At 30.0% G+C, this 15,112-nt stretch overlaps 1 protein-coding gene across 1 annotated transcript; it reads right to left on the minus strand.

The window, feature by feature from the left end:
- Window positions 1-2,260: 2,260 nt before the first annotated feature.
- LOC140920004 (uncharacterized) lies at window positions 2,261-2,970 on the minus strand. Its single transcript, XM_073367308.1, has 2 exons — window positions 2,890-2,970; window positions 2,261-2,776 (listed from the first exon to the last, which is right to left on the minus strand). Exons 1-2 carry the CDS (start codon window positions 2,968-2,970, stop codon window positions 2,261-2,263), a joined length of 597 nt encoding a protein of 198 aa, XP_073223409.1.
- Between the last annotated feature and the right edge of the window lie 12,142 nt (window positions 2,971-15,112).

Below are 15,112 nucleotides of genomic sequence, written 5' to 3' on the forward strand. Positions count from 1 at the left end.
GTTTAGATCTAGGTGAAACGGGGAGGTTTGTGTTTGAATCCCTAATACCGTTTTTCTTCGTTTTCGAATCAAAGAGGAAGAGTGGAGTTGAGAAATCCTTGTTCTATCACCCACCCAACCTTGGGTTTCTAATCTTGAAGAAAGGAAGCGAAGAAAAACGAAAATGGAGGAAGGAGGGAGAATGGGTTCTCGCGCAGGGAGGGAGAGGAAGATGGAAAATTCTGGTTTTCTTTCCTTTCTCTTTCTTTCCTTTGTTTTTCCTTTCTCTTTCTTTCCTTTGTTTTTCCTTTCTCTTTCTTTCCTTTGTTTTTCCTTTCTCTTTCTTTCCTTTGTTTTTCCTTTCTCTTTCTTTCCTTTGTTTTTCCTTTCTCTTTCTTTCCTTTGTTTTTCCTTTCTCTTTCTTTCCTTTGTTTTTCCTTTCTCTTTCTTTCCTTTGTTTTTCCTTTCTTCCTTTGTCCTTCTTTCCTTTATATAACCTTTTCTTTTCCTTTTCCTTCCTTCTAATTTCCTTTCTTTCTATTCTCTCCAAACAAACATATATACATATATGTATATATATATATATATATCTTAATTGTAACTTAACAAATATCTTCATATTCATTAAAATTATCATTTCACCCGTAACGCATAAAATTCTTCGTAAAGGATTCATCGCACTTAATTTAATTTATTTATCGACGAGTAATTCTAAACGGCATCAAAATGTCTTTTTGATCATAAAGACTCCAAAATATTATTAACTTTGGCTAAAAAGCCTCCGAGCCAAAATCCAAAATACATAAAAATGCATAAAGTGTACTTTAAAATTATGGGTCTTACACTAACCATTAAAGCAGACACACTCAAAGTCTTTCTACTCATGGCATCATCCACTACATTGGCCTTTCCAGGGTAATAGTTAAGCTCAAAATCAAAATCCTTAAGAAATTTCATCCACTTATGTTGTCTCATATTCAACTCCCTTTGGTCAAAAAAGTACTTAAGGTTCTTATGGTCATTGAAAACCTCAAATCTAGATCGATTCATATAATGTTTTCACATCTTAAGTACAAAAACAACTACTACTAGTTCTAAGTCGTGGTTAGGGTAGTTCCTTTGATGAAACTTAAGTTCCCTAGAAGCATACGTTACAACCTTCCCATCATGCATAAGCACTCCACCTAATCCTGAATCGCACGCGTCACAATATACTAAAAAGGGTTCACTCGGGCTAGGTAGCACTAAGATCGATGCAGAGGTTAATCGTTTCTTAAGCTCTTGGAAATATTCTCACAGTGGTTATCCCACACGAACAATTCCCTTTTTCGGGTCAACTTAGTTAAAGGTAAGGCCAACTTGGAGAATCCTTTTATGAACCTACGATAATAATCTTCTAATCGTAGGAAACTCCTAATCTCAGTCACTGACTTAGGTGCTTTCCATTCTAAGACGTTCTCCACCTTGGCATGATCAACAACTATTCCACCTTGTGAAGTTACATGTCCTAGGAAACTCACTTACTCTAACCAAAATTCACACTTAAATAACTTGGAAAATATTTGTTTCTCCTTAAGGGTTTGAAAGATTATCCTTAAATGTTCTCCATGCTTTTCCTTAGTCTTAGAGTACACTAAAATAACATCTATAAACACAACTAAAAATGAGTCTAGGTAAGGATGAAAAATTCGGTTCATATAATCCATAAGCATTGCTGGTGCATTAGTTATACCAAAAAGCATAACCAAATACTCATAATGGCCATAACAGGTCCTAAAGGTAGTTTTAGGGACGTTAGAATACTTCACTCAAATCTGATGGTAACCCGATCTCAAGTCGATCATACTAAACACACAGGATCCTCTCAATTGGTCTATAAGGTCATCTTTCCTAGGTAGTGGGTACTTATTCTTGATTGTCACTTTATTAAGCTGGCGATAATCCACACACAACCGCATAGAGCCATCCTTCTTCTGAACTAACAACACAGGTGCACCCCATGGTGACATACGAGGTCTTATAAATTGTTTATCTAAAAGCTCCTTCAATTGCTTCTTAAGCTCAGAAAATTCTAAGGGAGACATCCTATACGATGCCATGGATATGGGTTCAGTACCTAGTACAAGGTCAATGCTAAACTCAATCTCACAATCTTGTGGTAAACTATTGACATCTTCAGGGAATTCATACACAGTAGGAACATCTTGTATTACCACTTTTTCTTCAAATTCCAATTAGGCTAGGATCATGTATAACTGGGCATCTTCTTTCAAGAGTGCCTTCACTTGGTTAACAGATATATTGCTAGGATTTCCCTCTCTTCTGGCTCCATGAATTCAATGGTCTTACTAAAAAAATTTATGCAGACACGGTTGGCAGATAGCCAATCCATAACGAGAATCACATCGACTAGACACAAAGGTAAACACACTAAGTCAACTCGAAAGTGCCTTCCATAAACATGGATAGAAATGTCGAGACAAACACTGAAGGTGTCGACATAATCAATAGTTGGGGTATTCACAATCAAATCATACTGCAAACGAGGCACATATAGTCCTAAACGTCTAACACAACCAAGAGACACAAAGGAATGAGTGGCACCACAATCAAATATCACAAATAAAGGAGTATCACTTATGAGGAACGTACCTTGGATCAAGTTGTCTTTCTCAAAATCTCCTACACCACTGAGGGCAAAAGCTCTTCCATTAGTTTTAGGTTGGCTAGCTTGGGTACTCTGGTTTCCATGTTGTGGAGTCTTCTTTGGGTAAGGGCATGCAATACTGATGTGGCCCTGTTGTTGACAATTAAAACAAGTAACTACAACATCCTTGCACTCATATGTCATATGACCCTTCTTACAACACTCGTGACATCAAATAGGAGTAGCTGGATCACCATTGTTACCATTGTTGTTGCTCGAGACTTGGCTCTTGTTGTTGTTATTCCCATTACTAACTCCTCGTGCATTGGGGTTTCCTTTACCATTCGTATCACCAATGTTCAGCTTCTTCTGTCACACATAAAGATTCCCAAATGCACTATTTGACCTTCAGGAAATGTCACTCCTCTAAAAAAATTCTCAATCTCTTGCAACCACTTCTGAGCTCCATTAGGATTATAGTTACCTTCAAATGATGGAGGGTTAGCCTTGTGGAATCAATCCATCACCGTGAACTCATTTATTTGCACATTTCCTTGACTACCACTGTAGGTAGTAGCTTAAGCAACAACATGAGCAGCAACCGATGCAGCTTGAGTAGTAACTTGCGCAAAGGCTTGTGTAGTAGCTTGAGATTAAGCCAATGCCTGGAGAGCCTACACTATAACCGTGACACCCTAAATCGCAAAATAACATATATAATAATTTATACTAGATTTTTTTAGGAAAATTCGCAACGGATAAGAAAATTTGATTTCAAGTAAATAAATACTTTTAAAACTAATTTAAGATATCACATTCCTCTAAATGCACATGTAAAAATTCAACTTGATTTCTCAATGAAAACAGTGTAATCTCAATTAATTTGACTTAACTATAATTTCTTAATTTAATTCCAAAAACGTTTTAGTACTTATAAGGTTTACATACAAAAAATTATTTCTAATTAAATAAGTAAAAGTACAATATAAATTACAACTCTTAATTCTCGGTATCACCTATTAGAGCGAGGTTTCTCCAAAATTTTAACTTCAAGACTCATTAGCCTGTAATAACTGCGATTTTGCAAATGCAGGGCCAAACCAGTCAAACACAAACAACGAAGGAGGTGATTTTCGAAATCATAGTATAATACAAGTTAGACGAGCACACAAACAGTTATAATACAATCGTATCACTATACAAACATTTCTCAAGAAAAATATCACATTAAAAAGTCAAAATCACTCAAGGAGAATCAATAAATTTCACAATAACATCAAATCTCCTAAGAGAAATTATTATCACACACGATACATATTAATCACAACAAAACAATCACAAGAAAATGCAATGCTATGAATGAGCTTAGACTCTACTTCACAATGTGGTATCATTCTAACTCTGAAGTACTTGGTTAGGAGGCTTGATACTATGACACCACCTCTGTGGAGGAACAATCCAAATTGGCCTTGTCCTCGTAGATTCCCTCAACTCAATGTGAGACACATATACGCGACAACCGAGGTAAATATGTGTTGCATGATAGCTCTTGATATTTGGAGTGCTACCTTCAAGTCACCTAGGAATTCCCCACCCGAATACCTCCAAGGTCTAACAATCTTGCCTTAAGTCCCAATAGCAGACAGCCACAATCAGACTATTTCAGTTGTACTTCCCCATAATCACTAGGCTTGTCAGACCCTACGTATATGATGACAATAATCTACACTTAACAAATTCTCAATATTTATTTGCTCTCCTCGTCGGCCTATGATATTCCATTAAGACCATCATCTCAAACACAAATTGAAATCACTATTATTTCATCAAATTCATAATATCACTATCATTAACCATATCTCATCATATAAACTCATCACAATTTAATAGCATCACTATCATGAATCATACATCATCAGAATGCTTCCATCTTTTATTATCACATCACATAAACTCATATAATCAAACATATACATAAAATTCATTTGACATCCAATATTACAATAATATCAAATACCACACATTTAAAGAAATTAAATTAGTCACCACCTTACAAATGTTTCTATTCTATATTGTAATCTCCCAATTTTCATATTTTCACATTAATTAGTTTATCCCTCAAATGGCTACTGTCGTACGTAGTGAGCCCGAATGAATCGTTGGAAAATAGAATTTTCCCGTTCGTATCACAATATATTATACTCATGAATTCAAACGCTCTCTCACGTCTTACCTTATTGCGATGCTTTCACACACGAATACGATTCCACGAGCAAACAAACTTTGTTCTTTGACTCTTTCTCCTTCAATAGATCTAACTCGATAGTTTATGGGTAAACGTCAAAAATAAATTAGGAGAACAAACTCTATAAAGGTAGATTTCGAAATTGAGTCAAATAATCTTACCCCAAATTGGAAACTAATCAGGGGATGATATAGTCACTGTACACACGGTCGTTTTGGCATTGGTTTCACTCAAATTTGGACTTACGGTGAAGAAGAACGGTACAAAATTAGAAATTTCATAAACGGAGAAGTCGAGTATTTTAGAGAGAAGCTGTGATAATTACAAATCTGGGAAAATGTGTTTAATTGACTATCTAAATGAATGAAACAACCTAGTGAACTTTGGATAAATTAGAGAAAATTTTCTGGACAGTCATAGGACACCGACATCAATTTTCTATTTTATTATGGTTGTTCCTATGCTTCGTGCGGCTACCCTTTTCTTTCTACTGTAGCGCACTACTATCATTCTTTTTTTTATATTAGGTTAAATTGTTTTGTTTTATTAATATAATATATTAATATTAACTTAACTCATTGAACCCCATTTTATTTCTTTATCATTTTGTTATACAAGACCTAATTAATTATAATATAAATAAATATAATATCAGTATTTTATATTAGCCACTAAATATATATTTATAAAAAAAAACATATCATAAAGAGCACACATATAAAAAAAAATTAAGCGCAATATTAATAATATTTCTAACCCAATAATTCACAAAATAGATTAATTAAAGTAATTAAATATATATCAATAATAGAAAAAACTCTCATATTCAAACTTATTACTATACTTACTAATATATGCATTTTAAGACATTTTAACACTAAGATCAAGTTTAAACCCTTCTATAGTAAAAATAGATACTCTAAAATATTCACAATATATTCAAAATATTTATTTATAAAATAATTAATTAAAAAAAGAAACATTTATAAGTAATTAAAATATAATCTATTAATTATATGGATAAGAAATTTTATGTACGTTCATCATTTAGTCAAATGCACAAGAAAGTATTTTAACAATTATCAATGCACATAAAATCACCTGAAATCTTATTTTCTAAAACATTCACACTAAATTATTATTATGTTTAAAAAATATATAAAATCATAAAATATGATATTTATTATTTATATCACTTATTTTGTCAAATATGTACAAAATTAGCACATCATAGAAAGCACACCTATAATGAAAATTAATCATAAAACCAATCAACATATATTCTAAAATAATTTTAACACCAAATTAATTATCTAAAATCATATTTAATTAATTAAATAGTATATTTTAAAATTTGTGGTGTTACAATTCTCTCCTCCTAAAAGAAATTTTTTCCTCGAAATTTGTAGTGAACAATACGCAACTAATATCTAACTAACCACCCTCAAGTTTAAATTTAGTCTATAAACATTTGTAAGGTACTCACTATTCATTTAAGCACAATATGTCAAAAATCAATTAGTGTAGCATAATAGGCTAACATGACACAATGAATCATTTAAATAATTGCAACTAATTTTTCAATGATGAACAAAATTACCCACTATAATTTATGAAGGAAACAAAACTTATAGATTTAGTAACCACAAACTTTCTACCTCAAGTTCAATGAAGCGAAAATATGTGAAATGGATTGTTAACTTTAACTAACTACTCAAACAATGATTTTCTAGTTTTACTCTCTAAAAAAATTCAATCAAATATTATCAATTTCTCAACAAATTTCACTTAAGTAAGAAAGATAGGACAATATTTTAATGATTTCGTACTCTTAATAATTTCAAATGGAGACACACATAAGAACTCGTATCGTGAACAATTTCTTAGAAATCATGAACTATAGTACATAACCATAGTGAAAGAGGAAACATATTTTCACGTTGTTTCAAAACTCACTCCAACCATTATTCACGCCACAAAACCAATTATTGGCATTCAACATTGATGCCACATAAGACTCATAATCACTCAAATTTGTATAACACTTGAACATGATTTTTAACTATTTCAAAAATAGATTTAACAATTATTTCTAACAATAATAATAATAATATGTTATTGTTGCCTCTTTTATCGATGATAAGTCATCGGAGTAGCTAGCCCCTCATACTCATGTAGTCAACTACTTAAGGTAACTATAACTGCAGTCATTCAAATTCAAACATGAATAATTAAAAGTATCTTTAACGTAGTTCAGGATTGCGAAGGCGGTGCCACAACTCCTAATCCTTACTTCAAGTTTAAAATTCACTTAATTATACATTCATAATTATTTATGTGTAACTTACAAGTAGTAACAACAACACTTACATCAATATATAATCAATAATTTGTTAGAAGCAATATAGAACTATTTCACTTTTAGATGTTCACGACTACTCTAACTCTATGCACTAGTTCCCAACAATTAGAACACTTGAAACACAAATATTTTAATATGTACATAATCATATGCACATTCACATAATAATTCAAACATTAACACCAATATTTTACGTTTATCTCATAACTCAAACGATGATTCTAGCACATATAACATACTCTTATAGAAAGCTAACTGCTCCAAATTAATCACACTTAAATTTTCTTTTAAATTATCACTTAAAAGTTACAACAAACTAAAGCAGAGATTTCCAAGTAGCAGATAAGATGATTAATTATTTACTAGAAGGTACAACACACGACCAAACCAAAGTGAATCAGGTAGTACATAAACCACTTTAAGGGTTACACATCATTCTAAAAATTGATTTCTAGACTTAAATTGTTATAAAATATATCAATAATCATTTAGCACCAAAAGAATTACTGAGAATTCAAAGTTTTTCTTTAAATTACTTTTCAATAAGTCACGTCTAAATGAAAACAACTAAAATAAATCACATTTCTAAATACAATAAAAATAAAATAAATCACGTGTATTTTTAAAATCAATCACATTTCTATAATCTTACGTGTATCTTAATCATCAAAAACACATTTCAAATAGTTAATCACTATAAAATTATTATTTTCAACTTATATTTTGAAAGAAAATTTAAACTACATATATAGATAAATAGGAGATTTTTCAATTAATTAACACTTTCAAAATAATTTCAATTTATTTTCTTATTTTCTCATATAACAAAAAAAAAATTGTATATTTATATTTATTAAAGTAGTACACATGACACAAAGCATAAGACATACTTCAGTATGATAATGAATTACATTAATTCACAAATCTACTAAGTAAGAGTCTCCTCTCACACCAACTACTCAACATGTGTATAGATACATCATTAGTTTCTATCAAGGCACAAAATTGGTCTAAAGCATAACACACCATCAATTTTACAAACCTTCTTATATTAAACTCAAATACACGTTTTTACAATGGTAACACAAAAACCACAATTCTACTAAAAAAAATGCTACTCATAGAATACAATGAGTACATAATAAAAAATTTAGATAACTTTTCAAAACGAGTTTCACCATTGAGATAATTCTTTTAAAAACTTTGTTTTTTTTTTCCCTTATGTTTTCCTTCTCTTTCTCAATTAGTAGACATTTTATTATTTGACCTTTTTTTTTTATTAATACCATTATAAATCACTAATGAGTTCATAATGCTAGAATCAGAAAATCAATCATTTCAAACAAATATCCCAAACACCCTCACAATTCAATATTCACTCCAACAACTCTAAACCAACATTACAACAACCCTTTTATTTTTCTTAAAAATAAGATCTAGTAAAATATGGTGTAAATTTTCAGCTATTTTAAATATTAAATAAGATCAATAGTATAAAATTATTCTTATTTTATAAATCAACAAAAATTCAACTCAATTTAATTCTTTAAAATAAATCTACAGTGATTCAAACATAAAAATATTTCCTTTTATAAAATAAATCAACTTTAACTCATTCACGATTTGTTTTCTAAAAAGTCTAACTTTAAAATTCAACCAACCTTGAAAATTCAAGAGTTACTATTGCTAATATTATGAATTTTATACTATTTAAAATCACGACGACCATTCTAAATTGTTTTAAAAAACAATATCAAAACTCTAATCATCTAGATACAACCATCAACACTTTCAAGTGATTTAAAGTTAACATTCACAATTTAAAATCAATTTTTTTCTTCACACAAGCCAACATAAAATCAAAATAAGAACTTTCTAGTCAAAATGAAAACTTTAAACATAAGGGACTTATTTCCTATCTAACTCAAAGTTTAGAACGAAACATCTTTTTTTTCTTCTCTAAAATGAGTTTCAACAAAAATAATAACAATTTGTACCTAGTAAAAGTCAATACTTGAAGTTTTAAACATATAGTTCATACTGAAATCAATGTTTCAATCAATTAGTTGTTATATCAAACACTTGAAACATATTCATATCAAGACTAAATATTTTAAATTGATTAATGGTGAAAATTGAACTTTTAACAACTAACAGGTGAGGTCTGACATTCGATAACAAAGATTACGTGAATGAGATTAAAAACATCAAACATACATCTGGTCAATCAAAATTATTATTTCCAACTATTGACATAAAACAAGAGTGCAAAAATCATAATTCGGTAGACAAGCAACAAGCAACAATATCATTCAACATTTAACTAACATAATCTTATCAACAATTAAAATTAACTCAAATCTTAACAAGTAATTTCATGGTTTATTTACTCACTTAGGTAGGAACTTAGAATCCATAACACAATCAGGGTAAACAAAAAATAAACAGATAATTAGTAACTTCAAAAATATGTATAATTATATAAAAGCATATAACACTTAACACAATAATATAACGGGAAAAACTTGATAGTGAAAGTAATTATTACACAATTGACATTATCATTCGACTAACACTGAATCGACATTCGACCCACTCGGTCTGTAGGAAAGACCTGCTATGATACCACTAATGTGACACCCTAAACCCCAAAATAACATATATAATAATTTAAACTAGATTTTTTTTAGGAAAATTCGAAGCGGATAAGAAAATTTGTTTTCAAGTAAATAAATACTTTTATAACTAATTTAAGATATCACATTCATCTAAATGCACATGTAAAAATTCAACTTTATTTCTCAATGAAAACAATGTAATCTCAATGAATTTGACTTAACTGTAATTTCTTAATTTAATTCCAAAAATGTTTTAGTACTTATAAGGTTTGCATACAAAAAATCATTTCTAATTAAATAAGTAAAAGTATAATAAAAATTACAACTCTTAATTCCCGGTATCACCTATCAGAGCGGGGTTTCTCCTAAATTTGAACTTCAAGACTCATTAACCTGTAATAACTGCGATTTCGCAAAGGCATGGCCAAGCCAGTCAAACAAAAACAACTAAGGAGATGAGTTTCGAAATAATGTTGATAGTATAATACAAGTAAGAAGAACACACACAAAATCATAATACAACTGTATCATTATACAAACATTTCTCAAGAAAAATATCACATTAAAAAGACAAAATCACTCAAGGAGAATAAATAAATTTCACAATAACATCAAATCGCATAAGAGAAATTATTATCACACACGATACATATTAATCACAACAAAACAATCACAAGAAAATGAAATGCTATGAATGAGCTTAGAATTTACTTCACAATGTGGCACCATTATAACTTTGAAGTACTTGGTTAGGAAGCTTGATACTATGCCACCATCTCGATGGACGGACAAATCAAATTGGCTATGTCCTCATAGATCCCTTCAACTCAACCCGAGACACATATACGCGACAGTCGAGGTAAACGTGTGTTGCATGGTAGCTCTCGACATATGGAGTGATACCTCCAAGTCACCTAGGAATTCCCCATCCGAAAGCCTCAAAGGTCTAAAAATCTTGACTTAAGACTCAATAGCAGACCACCACGATCAGACTCATTCAGTTGTACTTCCCTAGAATCATTAGGCTTGTCAGGCCCTACCTATATGATGAAAAAATAATTTCCACTTCACAAATTCTCAATATTTATTTGCTTTCCTTGTCGGCCTATGATATTCCATTAAGACTGTCATCTTAAACACAAATGGAAATCACTATTATTTTATCAATTATGGGAGTACTTCAATATTCTTATCAAAGATTCATAATATCACTATCATTAATCATATTGCATCATAGAAACTCTTCATAATTTTGTAGCATCACTATCATCAATCATACAACATCACAATGCATCCATCTTTTATTATCACATCACATAAACTCTTCAAATCAAACATATACATAAAATTCATTCGACATCCAATATGACAATAATATCAAATACCACACATTTAAAGAAATTAAATCAATCACCACCTTACAAATATTTCTATTCTAAATTTTAATCTCACAATTTCCATATTTTCACATTAATTAATTTATCCTTGAAATTGCTATTGTCGTACGTAGCGATCCCGAATGAATCGTTGGAAAATGCAGTTTTCCAGTTCATATCACAATATATTATACTCATAAATTTAAACGCTTTCTCACCGCTTACCTTATTTCAACGCTTTCACACATGAATACAATTCCACGAGCAAACAATCTTTGTTCTTTGACTCTTTCTCTTTCAATAGATCAAACTCGACAATTTTATGGATAAACGTCAAAAATAAATTATGAGAACAAACTCTATAAAGGTAGATTTCAAAATTTAGTCAAATAAACTTATCCCAAATCGGAAATTAATCAGTGGAGAATATAGTCATTGTTCACATGGTCGTTTTGGTCTTGGTTTCACTCAAATCGGACTTACGGTGAAAAAGAACAATACAAAATAAGAAGTTTCATAAACGGAGAAGTCAGATATTTTAGAGAGAAGTTGGGATGATTAAAAATCTGAGAAAGTGTGTCTAATTGACTATCTAAATGAATGAAAAGCCTACATAAATTTGGATAAAATTAGAAAAAAAATTCTGGACAGTCATGGGACACCGACATCTATTTTCTATTTTATTATGGTTTTTCCTATGCTTCGTGTGCGGCTGCCCTTTTCTTTCTATTGTAGCGCACTAGAAAGTAGAACCCATTTTATTTCTTTATCATTTTGTTATACAAGACCTAATTAACTACACACTCATTTTAATTTATTTATTTGTCATTAAAATAATATTTTTCAAAATATCAAATTAAAATATTATCATATTTTGAGAATACTTAAAATGTCAAAATAAATTTATATAATATTAGTATTTTATATTAGTGACTAAATCAGCATTTATAAAATAGACATATCATAATGAGCATACATATAAAAAAAATTAATCACAATATTAATAATATTTCTAACCCAATACTACACAAAAGAGATTAATTAAAGTAATCAAAAATATATCAATAATAGAAAAAACTCTCTTATTCATACTTATTACTATACTTATTAATATATGCATTTTAAGACATTTTAACACTAAGATCAAGTTTAAACCCTTCTATAGTAAAAATAGATACTCTAAAATATTCACAATACATTCAAAATAATTATTTATAAAATAATTAATTAAAATAAGATATATTTATAAGTAATTAAAATATAATTTATTAATTTATGGACAAGAAATTTTTATGTATGTTCATCATTTAGTCAAATGCACAAGAAAGTATTTTAACAATTATCAATGCACATATACACATAAAATCACGTGAAATCTTATTTTCTAAAACACTCACTAAAATACTGTTATTTTTGGAAATATATATAAAATCATAAAATATAATATTTATTATATATATCTCACTTATTTAGTCAAATATGTACAACATTGGCACATCATAGAAAGCACACCTATAAAGATAATTAATCATAAAACTAATCAATATATATTCTAAAATAATTTTAACACTAAATTAATTATCTAAAATCATATTTAATTAATAAAATAGTATATTTTAAAATTTGGGGTGTTACAACTCTCCCCTCCTAAAAGAAATTTTGTACTTAAAATTTGTAATGAACAATACACAACTAATTTAAGCACAATATGTCAAGATTCAAATTTAGTTTATAAACATTTTTAAGGTATTCACTACTCATTTAAGCACAATATGTCAAAAATCAATTAGTGTAGCATAATAGGCTAACATGACACAATGAATCATTTAAATAACCACAACTAATTAATATTTCAACCATGAATGAAATACCACAATTATCCACTATAATTTACGAAGTAAACAAAACTTATAGATTTAGTAACCATAAACTTACGACCTCAAGTTCAATGAAGCGAAAATATGCCAAATGGATTGTTAACTTCAACTAACACTCAAACAATGATTTTCTAGTTTTACTCTCTAAAAAAAATCAAATAATATTATCAATTTCTCAACAAATTTCACTTAAGTAAGAAAGATAGAACAATATTTCAATGATTTCGTACCCTTAAGAATTTCAAATGGAGACACACATAAGAATTCATATCATGAACAATTTCTTAGAAATCAAGAACTATAGTACATAACCATAGTGGAAGAGGACAAACATTTTCATGTAGTTTTAAAACCCACTCCAAACCATTATTCACGCCACATAATCCATTATCGGCATTGAACATTGATGCCGCATAAGACTCATAATCACTCAAATTTGTATAAGACATGAACATGATGTTTAACTATTTCAAAAATGGATTTAACAAGTATTTCTAAATCCAAATAAGACTCAAATTTGTAGGGTTTAGGGTTTGTAAGAAAGATTTAACATGTATTTCAAAAATGGATTTAACAAGTATTTTAGGACTGTGAAGGCGGTGCCACAACTCATATTCCTTACTTCAAGTTAAAAATTCACTTAATTATACATTCACAATAATTTATTTGTAACTTACAAGTAGTAACAACGGCACTTACATCAATATATATTCAATAATTCGTTTGAAGCAATATAGAACTATTTCACTTTTAGATGTTCACGACTACTCTAATTCTATACACTAGTTCCCAACAATTAGAACACTTGAAACACAAACATTTTAATATTTACTTAATCATATACACACTCACATAATTAATTCAAAACTTAACATCAATATTTTACGTTCATCTCATAACTCAAACGATGATTCTAACACGAATAACATATTCTCATAGATAGCTAACTGCTAACACATTTACAGTCTAATTGGACAACCAGCTCTGATACCACTAATATGACACCCTAAACCCCAAATTAATATTAAATTTTTATTTATTTTTTTATTTTTAAAATAATGAAATTCTTTAAGAAAATATATAAACTTTTAAACATTTTTTTGAAGGTAATTAGTATCCTGTAATGATGAATATGTCACTTAAATCCAAAATTTCCATCAAACATAGTAACTCAAAATCATAATGAAAAATTTCCCTTGTACCCTCCTTATTATACCTATACCCCCAAATTTAGAATGAAATGACTATTTTGCCCTCGTATAAATAATAAAACCTCACAAAATTACCATTCCACACTTTCACATTTCCGGAACAGAGAGTAAGTTTTTTTTCAAAATTTCCGGAGAAGTTGAGAAACAAGTTTTCCGGTACAGAGGTTGTATTCCGGAAACGTTGTTTTAAAGTTTTCCGGTACCGGAAATCTTGTAGGAAGTTTTCCGGTACAGAAGAGTGTTCCGGAAAACTTATTTTTAACATATCCGGTACAGAAAGCGTTCCGGAAAACTTGATTGCCAACATTTCCGGTAGTTACCGGAGAACTTGAGCATCAAGTTTTCCGGAAGTTACGTATATTTTTTTTTTTAATTTAATTAATTATAATTTTATAACTTATTGTGATTTAATTCTTTTAATATTTTAATTTTTCAGTGGGTGCACGAGGAAGAGACGGCAAAATCATACGAATTACACGGGACACTAAGACTTCTACATCGACTCCGATGAATCCCCCAGAGAGGATTCGACCGACAGCTTCAAGGAGAAGAAGACGTATGATTATTGAAGACGATGATGAGGGACATAATGATCAGGGGGAGCCTTCTACAGTGCATGAGGAAGATGTGGTACATGAGCATATGGTGCACGAGCAGGTGGATGTACATGAGCAGGAGGAGGCTGCACCTGCTCATGAGGGAGAGCATATGGAGGAGGAACATGATGGACCTGAGGGACCTGGTGAGCTCACACGGTATCCTGGAGGACCTTATGATTTGTCTATCCTTACATGATA

The sequence above is a fragment of the Cicer arietinum genome, chromosome 4, assembly GCF_000331145.2.
Source record: "Cicer arietinum cultivar CDC Frontier isolate Library 1 chromosome 4, Cicar.CDCFrontier_v2.0, whole genome shotgun sequence".
Lineage (NCBI taxonomy): Eukaryota > Viridiplantae > Streptophyta > Magnoliopsida > Fabales > Fabaceae > Cicer > Cicer arietinum.

What these genes read in the sequence shown, in the direction of transcription:
- LOC140920004 (XM_073367308.1), bottom strand. Translation starts at nt 2,970, where the DNA reads ATGGTAAAGGAAACCCCAATGCACGAGGAGTTAGTAATGGGAATAACA. An exon ending in AGTCTCGAGCAACAACAATG is followed by an intron (nt 2,777 to 2,889) that starts GTAACAATGGTG and finishes TGTCAACAACAG; the next exon opens with GGCCACATCAGTATTGCATG.